General features: G+C 49.9%; 1 protein-coding gene across 1 annotated transcript in view; it reads right to left on the bottom strand.

Moving 5' to 3' along the window:
- NECTIN3 (nectin cell adhesion molecule 3) overlaps nucleotides 1–16,921 on the bottom strand; it is a gene marked incomplete at its 5' end in the record, with an annotated part of 62,108 nt that overhangs the window by 11,737 nt on the left and 33,450 nt on the right. Inside the window, 2 exons of the mRNA XM_029081834.1 lie at nucleotides 912–1,029; nucleotides 12,022–12,318. Coding sequence (XP_028937667.1) covers nucleotides 912–1,029; nucleotides 12,022–12,318 — 415 coding nt within the window. The remainder of the gene's footprint in view (nucleotides 1–911; nucleotides 1,030–12,021; nucleotides 12,319–16,921) is intronic.

Raw genomic sequence — 16,921 nt, 5'->3', positions numbered from 1 at the left:
AAATGGGAATTAAATCCACCCCCTCCTTCTTAGGCTGTGAACCCCATGGGGGACAGGGACTGCATCAGGCCTGATTAACTTGAATTTCTTCAGCACTGAGTAAAGGGTTTGGCACATAGTAAGAGCTTAACAAGGACCACACATTATTATTATTATGTTATTAACAACACAGCAAGTGCCTGGGGGTGAAACCACTGCATTAATGAGAACAGTGAAGATCGTCTCTCCTTTTTGGGAATGTGCACAACTGGTGACACTCAGAAAGGGGAGCCATAGTTTTCACTCTGTGGAAATGTTTCATCATTCACTCTTTGCAGACCATAATGGATAATACAACCCTGAATTTGAGACCTAGACAAACTGTTGGATATTACTCAGTGATCTGAGAAGTAATTCTCTCTTTTCAGGCACCCTAATTAGGCCCCACCCTCAGTTATGAGGGGATCATGTCTACTGACATTACTATTCTCTCAAGTGTTTAGTACAGCGCTCTGCACTCAGTAAATGCTCAAAAACCACCACTGATCCATTACTAAAAAGAATCCTCCACTAGTCAAGGGTGTGGCTTAACAAATAATGAGGGCATTTGTTAAGTGCTTACTATGTGCCAAGCGCTGGTGTACACACAAACTAATCAGGTTGAACATGGTCCCTGTCCCACATGGGGCTCATAGTCATAATCACCATTTTACAGATGAGGGAACTGAGGCACAGACAAGTTAAGTGACTTGCCCAAGGTCACACAGCAGACAAGTGATGGAGCCAGGATTAGAACCCAGGTCCTTCTGACTCCCACGCTCATACCCGTAGATCTCCTTCCCCTATGCTACTCTTCAATAAAGTCAGAGTTATTTAATACAGTTTTCTGAGTCACATATCTCCCCCATGTTCTGACGATAACATTCGGTTACCTTCTCCATGTGAATTCCGTGGGGGGTGGGTTTGCATCAGCATTACACGTGAGATGAACGTTCTCTCTCCCAATAAACCAATTTCCATCGTACCCTGTGACCGAAACTTCCGGGACATCTATAAAATAGAATGGTATGTGACAGAGCAATATAAAAAAAACTGCACAGAATCAGAAGAGAGCCTGAAACACCTTTTTTGCCCATTAAGAGAAATACAGAAGAGATGAGCAAGGGTTTAGTTACTTTGGACACTTCCAGAATCAATCCATCAATTTACTAAGCACTTAATGTGTGCAGAGCCCTGCGCTAATTGCTATGGAGTCAATGATAAAGCAGAGTTAGTAGATCTGTTCCCTGCCCATCAAGAGTTTATACTCTAGGCAGGGAGACAGTCATTTAAAGAAATTCCAGCTAAGTACCTAAGTGCTGTGGAGCTGAGGGTGGGGTGAATATATCAAAGACTTAAAGGGTGAAGATCCAGGTAACTGGCAATGTAGACGGGAGGTGGGGAAATGAGGGCTTAGTCAGGGAAGGCCTCTGGGAGATGCGATTTTACTAAGGCTTTGAAGGTGGGGAGAGGTGGTCATAATCAATCAATGGTATCTACTAAAAGCTTATTATGTGCAGAGCACTGGACTAGGCGCTTAGAGGGAGAGCGCTCCAGGCCAGAATCTCTTAATTGTCAGATCCTCTTACAGTGACACAGAATGCAAAATGATCGCAGGGCAACAATAACCTGCTTGATTAGACAAAAGAAAGCATGAGAAGAGACTAAGCTCTAAGCTCAATGTGGCCGGGAATATGTCTGTTAGTTATATTGTACTCTCCGAAGCGCTTAGTACAGTGCTCTGTATGCAGTAAACACACAATGAATATGACTTCCCAGCCGAATCGACCACCACATGGACTCTGGAGCTCTCCTCCCAGGCGGTGGTTCCTTGGGCTGCCTGCCCCCCGTTTCCAGCCTAGCTCTTTAGCAGCCTTTTGGCCACCGACCGCCGACTTTAGCGGCTTTTTGGCCGCCGACCGCCGACTCATCCACGCCGAGACCACCCCCCCTCTCCCGGGAAGCTGAGCCTTGTCATCGCCCGGACCCTTGGAGCCATTACCCCGTGGGCTCGGGATCTCTGCTCCCCTGAGGCGCAGCCTCGGCCCACCCGGCCCCTGCCCCGATTCCCGACAAGCCCCCCTTCGCCTACCGCTCGCTGACTCATCTGCGCTTCCTCCGCCTCCACCGGGGAGCTGAGCCTCGGACCGTCCGGACCCGCGCCCGCCTCAGCCTTTCACAACCTGGATCTCCGCACCCCTGCTCGGGAACTCCGACACTACGGATCTTCGCCCCCACAGACCCCCAGCCACCAGCCTCCAGTCCACCCGCCCCCCCGCCGCTCGGGCCCGGGAACATTGCGCTCCCCTTCTCGATCCTGGGGACATTGTGCTCCCCTTCTCGGCCCCAAGGACATTATGTCCTCGGGGGACATTGTGTCCCCCTGCTCGGGCCCGGGGACATTGTGCTCCCCAACCGCTCCCCCACTCCGCCCGAGGTGGCCATTTTAGGAAGCCCCCACTCTGCCTGAGGCGGCCATTTTGGGAAGGCCTCACTCCTTTTCCCTCTTGAGGTGATTCATCTCTCCCGCCCCCGCCCCGGGCGACGACGTCCTTGTTCTCACCATGTTACCTTACCTTAGCCGCCGCCTACGGCCGCCACCCACCCCGAACAATCTCAGGGCCCCCCCGCCGCCACAGGGTTATTTGGTCATGAGCTCTGGGACTCTCTCGGCCGCTGGCCGCTTGACTTTGAGTCTGATCGGGTAGGGTCGGCTCGTCCCCCGACCCTAGTCATCGCCTGCTTATTAACACTATTGTAGTGTGCCTTACTGTAGCATGTTGCTATATTTGTGATCTCGCTTTTTATTGTTTATTGTCGTCAGATTTTGAATTTGATCAGGTCACCCCTTAATTGAGTCTACCCCCGACCCTGGTCATCACCCCTTTTATTAACACGACTATATTGTATCATACTGTATCATGTTGCTATATTAGCACCACTGTATTGTATCATATTGTATCATGTTGCTATATTACCGATTTCGTTTATTACTGTTTATTGTTGTCAGTGCTGCCACCCACCTCTCTGGCCTCGCCATGTCCCTCCTCCCCCCTCCCCCCCTTCCTATCCTCCCCTTCCCCTTCCCCTCTCTCGCTCAGCTCTTTCCCGCTCTCTCCTCTGTCTCCTCCCCCCCTCCTCTCTCCCGCCCTAGAACCCCACTTTACCAGCGCTACCCCTCTTCCCCCTCCCCCAAATCTTCCCCACACCAAACCCCCTCTTCACCCCCTCCCCCCTTCTCTCTTCCCCACCCATGCCCCATCCCAGTCCTCTTATCCCACCGCCACCCCTCATCCCCCTCTCCTCATCCAGGGCCCCGCCACCTCCTTCCCATCCAAACCCTCCCCTCCCCCCGCCCTTCCCCCCCTCCTCCCCTTGCACCCACAGCTACTTTCAAGTGTGGCCTCTGGAACCCCCGCTCTATTACAGGCAAGGTACCTTTCATCCATGACCTTTTCCTCTCCCGCTCTCTCCTCCTCCTCGCCCTTTCGGAAACGTGGCTCTCTCCCGAAGACACGGTCTCCGCCGCCGCTCTCTCCGGAGGAGGCCTCTCCTTCTCCCACTCCCCCAGACTCACCGGTAAGGGAGGAGGCGTCGGCTTCCTCCTCTCGCCCCGATGCCGCTTCCGCACTATCCCTCCTCCCCCCTCCCTCTCCTTCCCCTCCTTCGAAGCCCATATCATTCGCCTCTACCACCCACTCCAGTTACTTGTCGCCGTCATCTACCGCCCTCCCGGTCCCACCTCCGACTTCTTCAACCACCTTGACCCCTTTCTCACCTTCCTCCTCTCCTTCTCTCTGCCCACTCTGATCCTTGGAGACTTCAAGATCCATACGGATGTACCCGACGACTCCTCTGCCGCCCGCCTGCTATCCCTCCTCGACTCTGCCGACCTCCTCCTCCACCATACCGCGCCCACTCACCGACTCGGTCACACCCTCGATCTCGTCATCTCCTACCGCTGCACTATCTCCTCACTCACCAACTCTGAAATCCCTCTCTCTGACCATAACCTTCTCACCTGCCTCATCTCTCACACTCCCTCCCCCTGCAAATCTTCGCTACTGCCCCACAGAGACCTCCGCTCTCTCGATCCCATCCGTCTTTCCAATAGCATCTCGCCTCACCTTGCCGCCCTGTCCTCTCTTCCCACTCTCGACGAGCGGGTCTCCGCTCTCAACTCCACCCTCTCTACTCATCTCGACTCTCTCGCCCCCCTTTCCCTCCGCCGCTCTCGCTCCACTAACCCACAGCCCTGGATCACCTCCTCCGTCCGCCTCCTACGCTCCTATGCTCGAGCTGCTGAGCGCTGCTGGCGAAAGTCCAAGCACCGAGCCGACCTCACACACTTCAAATTTATCCTTTCCTGCCTTAACTCTGCCCTCTCCTCCGCCAGGCAAAGCTTCTTCTCCTCCCTCATCGACACCCACGCCCGTCACCCCCGCCGATCGTTCCGGACCTTTAACTCTCTCCTTAGGCCCCCTGTTCCTCCCCCTCCCCCATCTCTCACCCCTAATGATCTGGCCACCTATTTCCTCACGAAAATCAACACGATCAGGTCTGAGCTCCCCAAAGTCACCCCTCCGCCTCTCCCCTCCCCCCCAACGACCCCCTCCCCTACTTTCCCATCCTTCCCTGCAGTATCCTCAGAGGAGATCTCCTCCCTCCTCGCAAGTGCCACCCCCTCCACCTGCGCCTCGGACCCCATTCCCTCTCACCTTCTTAAAACCATCGCCCCTGCCCTCCTCCCTTCCTTAACTTCTATTTTTAACCACTCAATCTCCAAGGGCTCCTTCCCCTCTGCCTTCAAACATGCCCACGTCTCCCCCATCCTAAAAAAAACCCGCTCTTGACCCCACTTCCCCCTCCAGTTATCGTCCTATCTCCCTACTACCCTTCCTTTCCAAAATCTTAGAACGAGTCGTCTACAATCGATGCTTAGAATTCCTTAACTCCCATTCTCTCCTAGACCCCCTCCAATCTGGCTTCCGTCCCCTCCACTCTACCGAGACTGCTCTCTCTAAGGTCACCCGTGCCCTCCTTCTTGCCAAATCCAATGGCTCCTACTCCATTCTGATCCTCCTTGACCTCTCTGCTGCCTTTGACACTGTCGACCATCCCCTCCTCCTCCATACCTTATCTCACCTTGGCTTCACGGACTCTGTCCTCTCCTGGTTCTCCTCTTACCTCTCTGGCCGATCATTCTCGGTCTCCTACGCCGGAGCCTCCTCCCCCTCCCATCCTTTAACTGTTGGAGTTCCTCAAGGGTCAGTTCTTGGCCCTCTTCTGTTCTCCATTTACACTCACTCCCTCGGTGAACTCATCCGCTCTCACGGCTTTGACTACCATCTCTACGCAGATGACATGCAGATCTACATCTCCGCCCCTGTCCTCTCCCCCTCCCTTCAGGCTCGCATCTCCTCCCGCCTCCGGGACGTCTCCACCTGGATGTCGGCCCGCCACCTAAAACTCAACATGAGCAAGACTGAGCTCCTCATCTTCCCTCCCAAGCCCGGTCCGCTGCCAGACTTCTCCATCACCGTGGATGGCACGACCATCCTTCCCGTCCCGCAGGCCCGCAATCTCGGTGTCATCCTTGACTCGTCCCTCTCGTTCACCCCACACATCCTATCCGTTACCGAGACCTGCCGGTTTCACCTCTACAATATCGCCAAGATCCGCCCTTTCCTCTCCACCCAAACGGCTACCTTACTATTACGGGCTCTCGTTATATCCCGGCTAGACTACTGTGTCGGCCTTCTCTCTGACCTCCCTTCCTCCTCTCTCGCCCCGCTCCGGTCTATTCTTCACTCCGCTGCCCGGCTCATCTTCCTGCAGAAACGATCTGGGCATGTCACTCCCCTTCTTAAACAACTCCAGTGGTTGCCTATCGACCTCCGCTCCAAACAAAAACTCCTCACTCTAGGCTTCGAGGCTCTCCATCACCTTGCCCCTTCCTACCTCTCCTCCCTTCTCTCTTTCTACCGCCCACCCCGCACGCTCCGCTCCTCCGCCGCCCACCTCCTCGCCGTCCCTCGGTCTCGCCTATCCCGCCGTCGACCCCTGGGTCACGTCCTCCCGCGGTCCCCGAACGCCCTCCCTCCTCACCTCCGCCAAACTGATTCTCTTTCCCTCTTCAAAACCTTACTTAAAAATCACCTCCTCCAAGAGGCGTTCCCAGACTGAGCTCCTCTTCCCCCTCTACTCCCTCTGCCATCCCCCCTTTACCTCTCCGCAGCTAAAGCCTCATTTTCCCCTTTTCCCTCTGCTCCTCCACCTCTCCCTTCCCATCCCCACAGCACTGTACTCGTCCGCTCAACTGTATATATTTTCGTTACCCTATTTATTTTGTTAATGAATTGTACATCGCCTTGATTCTATTTAGTTGCCATTGTTTTTACGAGATGTTCTTCCCCTTGACGCTGTTTAGTGCCATTGTTCTTGTCTGTCCGTCTCCCCCGATTAGACTGTAAGCCCGTCAAACGGCAGGGACTGTCTCTATCTGTTGCCGACTTGTTCATCCCAAGCGCTTAGTACAGTGCTCTGCACATAGTAAGCGCTCAATAAATACTATTGAATGAATGAATGAATGAATGAATGGGTCTTAGGCAAGTCACTTAACTTCTCTGTACCTCAATTTCCTCAACTGTAAGATGGGGATTTAATACCTGCCCTTCCTATCTCTTGGAGTGTAAGCACCACACAGGACAGAGACTGTGCCTAATTATCTCATATCTACCTCAGCGCTTCATACACTGCTTAGCACATAGTAAGCACTTAAATACCACTGTAGCTGGAGTGTGGATTAAGTGGCAAAAGAAACAGAACAATAACCCTGCTCAGCTACACCTAATTGAGGGGGAGGAGGGTTGGGGAGGGGGAAATCGATCCCATTAGCTAATTTAAAGCTGAAAAACCACGTTGAGTTCTTCAAAGGAAGGGAAAAAAGACAAAGGTGACCTCCCCTCTAAAAAGTGGCAGTTTATTTGGAAGGAAGATGCCCTGTAATATCTTGAGCAAATGGAGGTGTACCAGGAAGCTGTCAAAGCATCCAGCCTGGGGGAGAGTGCTCGTTGAAATCTGCTTCCTCTTCCAGATGTCCTTGTCAAACGAAATGCCTCTCTCTACAGCGAGGAAATGCCACGTGGGTGGGGTTGAACCTGGCTGCAGCTGTTCCAACTTGAAAATTTCCCCACTGCTCTTCCTGGCTCTGACTGATGGGCAATCCCACCCAGAATTCTTGGATCCACGGTGGCTCCGAAGGAAGAATGTTGGACAAACAAGCAGCCTAATCGATGGGTCATCCTCCCCGATGTTCCATCTTCACAGGTAACCAACCTAACTTTCCTTCTGCTCACCCTTTACAAATTATTTCTTTCATGAATTTAACCCTATCGTTCTTAGACCGGTTGACATTTCCTGCTGGCGTAGCTTGCGATAATGAATTCTATATATTAGGCTGTAGTTTCACAAACTCCTAGTACAGTGCTCTGCACACTCTAAGTGCTCAATAAGCAGAAGCAACACGGCCCAGTGCCTAGAGCAGGGGCTGAGAGTCAGAAGGACCTGGATTCTAATCCCGGTTCCACCACTTGTCAGTTGTATGGCCTTGGGCAAGTCACATCTTCTTTGTTGCCTCAGTTACTTCATCTGTAAATGGGGATTAAAAATGTGAGCCCCATGTGGGACATGGAGTGTGTCCAACTTGATTAGCCTTTATCTACCCAAGGGTTTAGCACAGTACGTGGCATATAGCAAGTGCTTAACAAAGACCATAAAATATAAATATACATCATAGACTGATGGATGGATCTACATACAGTATCTGCTCCCCCTAGGTCAGTCTTCCTGAATCTTCTCCATCTCTATTTCCTCCCAAAATGCATCATCCCAGGCCTGGAGAGAGCTGGGATTTACACAGTGGGAGAACTAGGACTTAAGTTTTGTTTTCTCTCCCCTTCCTGACACTCCACCACGTAAGCTTGGCCTCATGGCCTATTCCTGCTTCACATTAATCCAATAAGATGCCTTTCCTGAGCCAGGGCTGCCAACTTGCTATTGGGGAACCTTGTCAAAGGCCATTAAAAATCTCCCTACAGGTCTCCCTTGCCATCTGCATCAAACCACAGATGAGCAGGATGTGTTTTCTTCTTACAGAAAACATGTCGCCTTTTCTGGTCGCGGGTCTTCATTGTCTGATGCTCCCAGATCCTACGTTGATTACTAGAGCCCAAATGGTCTCTAATCTTCAGGGTCGTTTCCAAACCTCTCTTGCCCATGAGAGGGGCACTGGTGATTTGCCACCTGCAACAGCAGACTACACACTCTTGTCGGGAGATCTGCCACTTCCTGCTTTCCCTCAGAACTTCCATGCTGGCCCCATCTGGTCCTGGTGGATTTTCATATCTAGTTCATCAATCAAAATACCCTCGGCTGCTCACCACTGTAATCCATTTCCTCAGACCAACCAGGGAATTTTTCACTTCTCTCTGCTATATCTCCTCATCCAAAGGAATACAAACGACTCCACAGTCTTCAGGGGTCCCCAACCACCCCTCTGGGTTCTCTTCTTTGGACAAATAAGGAGACTCTTTTACAACTAGCTCTGGCCTCCCTCGCGAGGTGCTCTCTCCACACCTTTTGGGCCTGATTAATTTCTTGTTGGCATTCAACTGGCAGCTTTTTCAAACACTTTCCTATTCCCCCCTCAGGTGTGCTTTCCATGCTTTCAAGGATGATCCCCCTTACTTTATCAGTTAACCATGCGAGGTTCCTATTTTATCACTATGATTGTTTTGTTCTCAAGCACACCATTTCACCAGCCCTCTAATACGTGTTTTTTTCTCACCAGGCTTCAAATTTCAGGGAAGTTGTTTTTGTCTACTCCTTTCAGCTTTTTTTCCTAAGGGTCTCTTCTCTCTCTCTCTTTTTATCATCGTTCCCCTTTCTGAGATTTAATATCCTTCTATTGATTTCTTTAGGCTTTCCATCCTCAGTATGGATGTTAAATTTAATCATGTTGGATCACCACTGCCGAGTGGAGCTCTCATATGTGGGTTCTATACAAAGTCCTGTCCGCTAGGTTGAATTAAATCCACTGTATCATCTTGCCTTATGGATTCTAAGACTGGCTGTTCCAGAAAAGTCATTTATCCTCTCCAAACACCTCCCCTCCCCTTCTCTTCCTGATGACTTATTCAGCCAATCTCTGTCAGGAAAAAATGGACATCTCCCACTGTTCCTTCCTGCCCTACTTTTACAGCTTGTCCAATGTGGCAAACATTTCCTCTTTCTAGCCACTGAGATTCCATCAGATTCCTCTCATCCGGCAAGACTTTCAAGTTATTGCTGTTTTAAGCTGTCCTTCCCTTCCGGGTTTTCTGCCCTCCAACAGAGGCTCAGAGATATAAGTGCTGTATTGGCTAAGGGATATGAGAACATGCCTAGCTCAGAGTGGTCCCACCATAGCAAGCAAGGCTTATTCAGTCTGTGGGGGATGACTGACAATTTGGGGGACAGAAATTGGAATGCGATTGAAAGGAAGCAGGCTTTCAGGATTAAGAGGGACAGTGGCAAAACTGGAAAACTGATGTCCTGGTATGAGGCGTGAATTTTGAGGATGGAGAAAGAAATAATAATTGTGGTCTCAACTCTATACAAAGCACTGTCCTAAGTGCTGAGGTCGACAAGAGATAATCAAGTTCCACATGGGACTCACAGTCTACATAGGAAATAGAACAGATACTGAGCCCCTATTTTGCAGATAGGGAAACTGAGGCAGAGAGGTTACGTAACTTGCCCAAGGTCAACCAGGAGGCAAGTGGTGGAGCTGGCATTAGAACCCAGGGCCGTTCTCTAGCCACTAGCCCACACTGATTGCATAGAGTAATGATAGAGAAAGCTACAATATTGAAACTTTTCCCTTCATTATTCTTTTATTGGCAATGCTCACAAAATCAGAACTTGAATTCAGGCGTACTAGCTCACATCTACTTTTCTGAATTCCATTCCCAGGATGCTGGAGAACTGCTCGGGTTGGCATTAGTTCCTGCCGCCACCCAATACTAATTGAACAGTGGGTGTATCAGAGAGGGTCAGCCTTAACGGGGCCTATTTTCAGGTCACTTCACTGGATTGAAATTTGAATAGTAGGTAAAACACCCCAATTTAGCTCTTGAATAACCAAAAAAAGGCCTCCAACCTCTTTCCCCAGTCCTCAGTGTCCTTCCCCATTCTACTGACAACTTCCTGCCGGCTCTGAGCCGGGTCTGCTGGTTCTCCTGGAACTGAACCTTTCCATTTTTTTTTTTAATGGCATTTCGTTAAGTGCTTACTATGTGCCAGACATTGTATTTAGCACCGAAGTAGATAACTCTAATCAAGTTGGACACAGTCCATGCCCCACATTGGGGCACCCAGTCTTAATCCTCATTTTACAGGTGAGGGAACTGTGACCCGGAGAAGTGGAGTGACTTGTTCAAGGTCACACAGCAGACAGGTGGTAGAGCCGGAATTACAACTCAAATCCTTCTGATTCCCAGGCCCGTGCTCCATTTACTAGGCCAGGCTGGTCTCTCCTGTTGTGGAGGGTGTCTACTACAGAAGGAGTCCAACACTTGCTGTAGTCTCCCAGAACCTCTCAAAGGGGGCAGAGACCATTTCACAACTCAGAAATCTCCTCTGGGGTCAGAGGGCCAAACTGTTTGGAAGCCAAGAAAACCGGCATAGGTAGTGGCTACCAGAATTGGCTATCACTTCCGGCCCCCCACTGTTATTTGGGACGCACAATAAATTGTGCCATCACCGGATAAACTTGGGGGCCACCAAAATTATAGGGGGAATACTCACTACTGCAACACGTATAAAAGAGATTCAGTGTGGCCTAGTGGAAAGAGCCTGGAAGTCACAGGACCTGGGTTCTAATCCCATCTCTGCCAATATTGACTGTTTTATGGTGCTTGTTAAATGCTTACCATGTGCCAGGGACTGTACAAAGAGCTGGAGTAGATAAGAGCTAGTCAGGTTGGACCCAGTCCGTGGGGCTTGCAGTCGTAATCCCCGTTTTACCGATAGGGAACTGAGGTCCAGAGAAGTGACCTGACTCGCCTAGGTCACACAGCAGACAACTGGCGGAGCAGGCACTAGAACCCTGGTCCTTCTGACTTCCAGGTCCGTGCTCTATCTGCTAGGCCACACTGCTTCTAGACCACTAGTCTGCTGTGTTACTCTGAGCAGGTCAACTTCCCTGGGCCTCAGTTTCTTCATCTGTAAAACCGGGATTCAATACCTGTTCTCTCTCCCCCTTAGATTGTGGCTGTCTCTGACATGATTATTTTGGTACAGTGCTTGGTACATAGGCAGCACTTAATAAATATCATGATTACTATTACTATTATTATTATTCCAATAAAAGGTCCCCTCTCTCAAAATTACTGGTCAGGGTCACGCTACCAACATAAAGACTCATGTGGAAGAGCAGACATGATTCAGTCCAATGAACAGCACTCATCATCTGCCCAGGTCCTCCAAAGTTCAGTTTGCACACCACATTCCAATGGACCACTTGAGATGAGCCAGTTCTGAAACCCACCAGTGGCACTTACTGAGCGCACATTGTGTGCACAGCGCTGTACTAAGCGCCCAGGAGAGTACAAAATAGCACGTTCCCAGCTCACAATGAGCAGAGATTGAAATGGGCCAGGTTACGTCATTTCCCGTCCTTGGCAAAACAAATATCCCTATTTCCCCTGGACCGTCCCCTCTCACAGCTGATGTGCTAGACAGGCTAGTGATAAGGCAAAAACCCAAAGAAACCTAAGTAACCGCTCAACAAATACCACAGAAAAATGTTAAAAACAGAGAGACACTCAAAAAGTCATAATGGCGTTGAACATCACAAATCACCCGGCATGGCCGATGCTGACGGGAAGAGGGTTCTCCCGCCAAGTGAAGGAGAGAGGTTAAACTCTGTGCAAACACCCAGGCTATATCACTGTTACTTACATTGTATGTCCAGCATGGAGGAATAACGGATCTCCTTTTCCAAAGCTGGATGCTTCACCACACAAGTGATCCGCCGTCCTCGGGCAAATCTGGTCGGAGTCAGTCTGTACTGGCTCGTAACCGTCACAGTCTCGTTTGGAAAAGTCGTCGAACTGGATTCCATCTCCCCGAGGTCTCCTTCCCAGGCAATCTGGGCGACGGGTTTCCCGGTGGCGGCTATACAGATGGCAGCTACCGTTTGATTGCCCCCGTCGATTAAAGCGTTTGGTCCTTTTGTTAGGCTCACAGTGGGTTCAACTATTGAAAAAGGAGGAAAAAAATGCAAAACCACCCTTAAAATGTTTGCTTAAAGTCCATGGAAAATCACCGCCCAAATCACATGTCATCTTTCCCGTCGTAAGACTACTCATTAGGCAGACCTGGGTAAGGAAGATTTTCATGAGAAGAGACGGCAAGCTTTCTTTCTCTGGGAAGGGTGGTGGGGTTTTGGAGAGCAGGGAAGGTCAGCTCATTAGAACATCAGAGGGCCACCGCAAATACTAAGCTAGGAAGGAGGGTGTGTGGGGGGTGGGAGTGGGATAACCAGTCTTTGGAGTGTGTGTATGGGGGGTAACGCCTGCCTGTCAATAATTACTGACAATTATAGTACTATTTGAGCGTTTACTATGTTCCAGACACTGTACTAAGTGCGGAGGTGGATAAAGCAAATAGGGTTGGATACAGTCCGTGTCTCGCAAAGGGCTCACAGTTTTATTTCCCATTTTACAGATGAGATAGCTGAGGCACAGAGAAGTGAAGTGACTTGCCCAAGGTCACACAGCAGAAAAGTGGCAGAGCAGGATTAGAACTCATGACCTTCTGACTCCCAGGCCCTTGCTCTATCCACTATGCCATGCTGCTAATAAATGTGGTATTTGCTAAGTGCTCACTATATGCCAGGCATAAAAGTGATGGGACAGATACAAGCAAGTCAGGTTGGACGCAGTCCCTGTCCCACATGTGGCTCACAATCTTAGCCCCCATTTTACAGATGAGGAAATGATGCATTAAGAAGTGAAGTGACTTGCCTAAGGTCACACAACAGATATGGAGAAGAGGCAGGATTAGAAACCAGATCCTTCTGACTCCCAGGCCTGTGCTCTATCCACTAGGCAGAGGTCTTGGCATCTACCTCCTCTTCCAGGACTGGTGGGCAGAGCTGATCTCAACGGGGACTTGGAAAACAGTGAATATTTTCAAAGCTCAGAGAGCTTTTAGATATCAGAAGCAATATGGCAAGACCCGATTCTGCTCAACTTGTTGTATATTGCTTGGGTACGATATCTCCTTGAAGGTTCGTTCCCCAGTGAACCTCTTATCCCCCCAGGAGAAATCCTTGCCCCTGCACTTCTGAAAGCAGCATGGCGTATTGGCTGGAGCATGGGCCTGGGAGTCCGAAGGTCATGGGTTCTAATCCCGGCCCCGCCACTTGTCTGCTTTGCGGCCTTGGATAAATCGCTTCACTTCTCCACGTCTCAGTTACTTCATCTATAAATGGGGATTAAGACTATGAGCCATATGTGGGACAGGGACTGTGTCCAACCCAATTTGCCTTTATCCACCCCAGTGATTAGTACAGTGCCTGGCACATAGTAAGCACCTAATACCACAATTATTATATTCACCCCTCCTGGAGCAGCAGTCCCTGATGTACATAGCTCACACACACTCTTTCAGAAGCATCAAGTGAAGGTGGGATACAGGCAGGTATCCAGATGGGATGGGATGAGGATGGGATGACAGATGGAATAATAATAATAATTACGGTATTTGTTAAGTGCTTACTATGTGCTAAGCACTGTTCTAAGCGCTGGGGTAGATACAAGGTAATCAGGTTGTCGCACGTGGGGCTCACAGTCTTAATCCCCATTTTACAGGTGAAGTAACAAACACAGAGAAGTTAAGTGACTTGCCCAAGATTTACACAGCAGACAAGTGCAGAGCCAGGATTAGAAACCATGTCCTCTGACTCCCAAGTCATGCTCTTGCCACTAAGGCCATGATGAAGCGGTCAGAGACCTTGGGCAAGTCACTTAACTTATCTGTGTCTCAAATTCCCCCATCTGTAAAATGAGGATTAAAACTGTGAGCCGCATGTGGTACATGGACTGTGTCCAACCTGATTAGCCTGTATCTACTCCAGTGCTTAGTATGGTGCCTGGCACCCAGCAAGCACTTAGCAAATACCATAAAAAGAAAAACAAAGAGGAAGAGATAGGAGAAAAACTAGGGTAGTCCCGGGTCAGTGAAACTGAAGTCCGTTACTTTTGGAGAGAGAGGTTCAGTGTCAACGGCAGCCGAGACGTCACTGGAATGGAGCAGAGCCAGGGAATTGGGGCTAAGGAGGTCACTGGGAACCCCAGAAAATGCAGGCTCGGTGGGCTGGAGGGATGGAAAACCTGACTGTAGTGGGTGAAGAAGCAAGATGGTGGAGAGGAAGCCAAGTCAGTGGGTGTACACGACTCGTGCCAGGGGTGTGGGTGTAGGGGGAGCCGGTGTGATCGGGAAAAGCCGGGATGGGGGTTATTCAATACTACTGTGCGCCTGCTCTGCTTGAGGATGAAACGAGGATCGAGAAGCTGAAGTCGGAATCCGCTTCTGATCTGCTGGGAAACTTACACCTCAAAAGGCAACATCCAAGGCCTGTGACACAAACAGAAAGTCCTCACCACCTCCCTTATTTCCTACTGCAATCCAGCCCGCACACTCCACTCCTCTAATGCCAACCTACTCACTGTACCTCAGCTTTGTCTATCCTGCTGCCGATCCCTCGCCCACATCCTTCCTCTGGCCTGGAACTCCCTTCCCTTTCATATCCGCCAGTCCACCACTTCCCACCTTCAAAAACCTCCTATAATTTCATCTCCTCCAAGAGGACTTCCCCAAATAAGCCCTCATTTCCTCTTCCCCTCTCCCCTCTGCGTCAACTATGAACTTGGCTGTGTACCACTCATGCACTTTGATACTCACGCCAGCCCCACAGCACTTAATGGACATGGCTTATACTCTGTTCCCCTTATTGGCAATGCATTTTCATCCCTGTCTCTCCCTGCTAGGTTTTAAGATACTTTTTTTAATGGAATTTATTAAGTGCTTACTGGGTGTCCAGCACTTTTTAAAGCTCCGGGATAGCTATAAGAATAACCATAATAATTGTGGGACTTATTAATAATAACGGTATTTGTTAAGCGCTTACTATGTGCAGAGCACTGTTCTAAGCACTGGGGGAGATACAGGGTAATCAGGTTGTCCCAGGTGAGGCTCACAGTCTTCATCCCCATTTTACAGATGAGGTAACTGAGGCACCGAGAAGTGAAGTGACTTGCCCACAGTCACACAGCTGACAAGTGGCAGAGCTGGGATAAGCACTTACTATGTGCTAATTAATCAAGTGTACTTCGTGAGCACTTACTGTGTGCAGAGCACTGAACTAAGCACTTTGGAGAGAACAACATAACAGTCACATTCCCCACCCACAAAGGCTTACAGTCTATACGTCTCTATAATAAAGTACCATAGAGGAACACAAGCTTCCAAGAATCACTGGAAGGCATGCTGACTCAGGCAGAAAGCTATGCTCTCGATTTATGCTTCCAAACCCTTCCTTTTCACCTAATTAAGGAACTTGTGCTTATTTTTCTTCCTTCCCTTCACTCTTCCTTCAACTGCTCACCCTCTGATGGGTCTTTCGCCTCTGCTCACATCTCCTCTATCCAACAAATCCCTTCTGCACCTCCCAGCAACCCATCGCCCTCCTCCCATTTGTGTTCAAACTCCTATAGTCTGATTCCCACCCCTTTCACTCCTTCGAGGATACTCTCTCCAAGATCAATAATGACCTCTTGCTTGACAAATTTGGTGGGTGCTACTCCATTAGATTAATCCTCCTCAACCTCTCTGCTGCTTTCAACATGATGGACCTCTGTCTGCACTGTACTGGCACTGTACTAAACAATGGGATAAACACAAGCAAAATCAGGTTGGACACTGTCCCTGTCTCACCTGTGCTCACAGTCTTCACCCCCAATTTACAGATAACTGAGGCACAGAGAAGTTACTTGCCCAAGGTCACACAGGCAGATGCCAAAGCTGGGACTAGAACCCAGGCCCGTGCTCTTTTCACTAGGCCACACTGCTCCTCAAATCAATCGGGGTGGATGCAGTCCCTATCCCAAATGGGACCTACAGTCTAAGTTGGAGGGAGAACAGGGACCGAATCCCCATTTCGCTGAGGTGCAGAGAAGTGAAGTGACTTGCTCAAGGTTACACAGCAAGTGAAGAAGCCAGAATTAAAACACAGGTCCTCTGACTCCCAAACCTGGGCTTTTTCCATGAGACCCCAAAAGGTACTTGGGGGCTGGGCATGTGCCTACCAACTCTGTTACACTGTACTCTCCTAAGTGCTTAGTACAGTGCTGTGAAGTCAGCTCAATCAAGATTGTATGGGAGGAGGTGAGGCTGGGAAGAGGGTATTAGGGACAGAAGACTGGGACAACATTCAACTGGCAAGGAAAGACAGTAGCTGGAAAGGTCATAGAGGTTAGCAGGGGGTGGAGGGGAGGGAGTGTCTGGAAGGAGTTTAATAATAGTAATACTTATTATTATGGTATTTGCTAAGTGCTTGGGTAGATTCAAGGTAATCAGGTTGTCCCATGTGGGGCTCACAGCAGACAAGTGGCAGAGCTGAGATTAGAACTCATGCCCTCTGATTCCCAAACTGGTGCTCTTTCCATTAAGCCATGCTGCCTCCCAGGTTTAAGGTCTGGAATGGATGGTGGTGACCATTACTTGGGAGTTAAGGAGAGAGGAAAAGTTCAGACTCCCCCTGCAGACTGGAAGCTCCCTGTGGACAGGATTGAGT

The sequence above is a fragment of the Ornithorhynchus anatinus genome, chromosome 17 (genome assembly GCF_004115215.2).
Source record: "Ornithorhynchus anatinus isolate Pmale09 chromosome 17, mOrnAna1.pri.v4, whole genome shotgun sequence".
In the NCBI taxonomy this organism is placed as follows: domain Eukaryota; kingdom Metazoa; phylum Chordata; class Mammalia; order Monotremata; family Ornithorhynchidae; genus Ornithorhynchus; species Ornithorhynchus anatinus.
The sequence above is the reverse complement of the archived record's forward strand: the minus strand, read 5'-3'. Positions and strand labels throughout refer to the sequence as shown.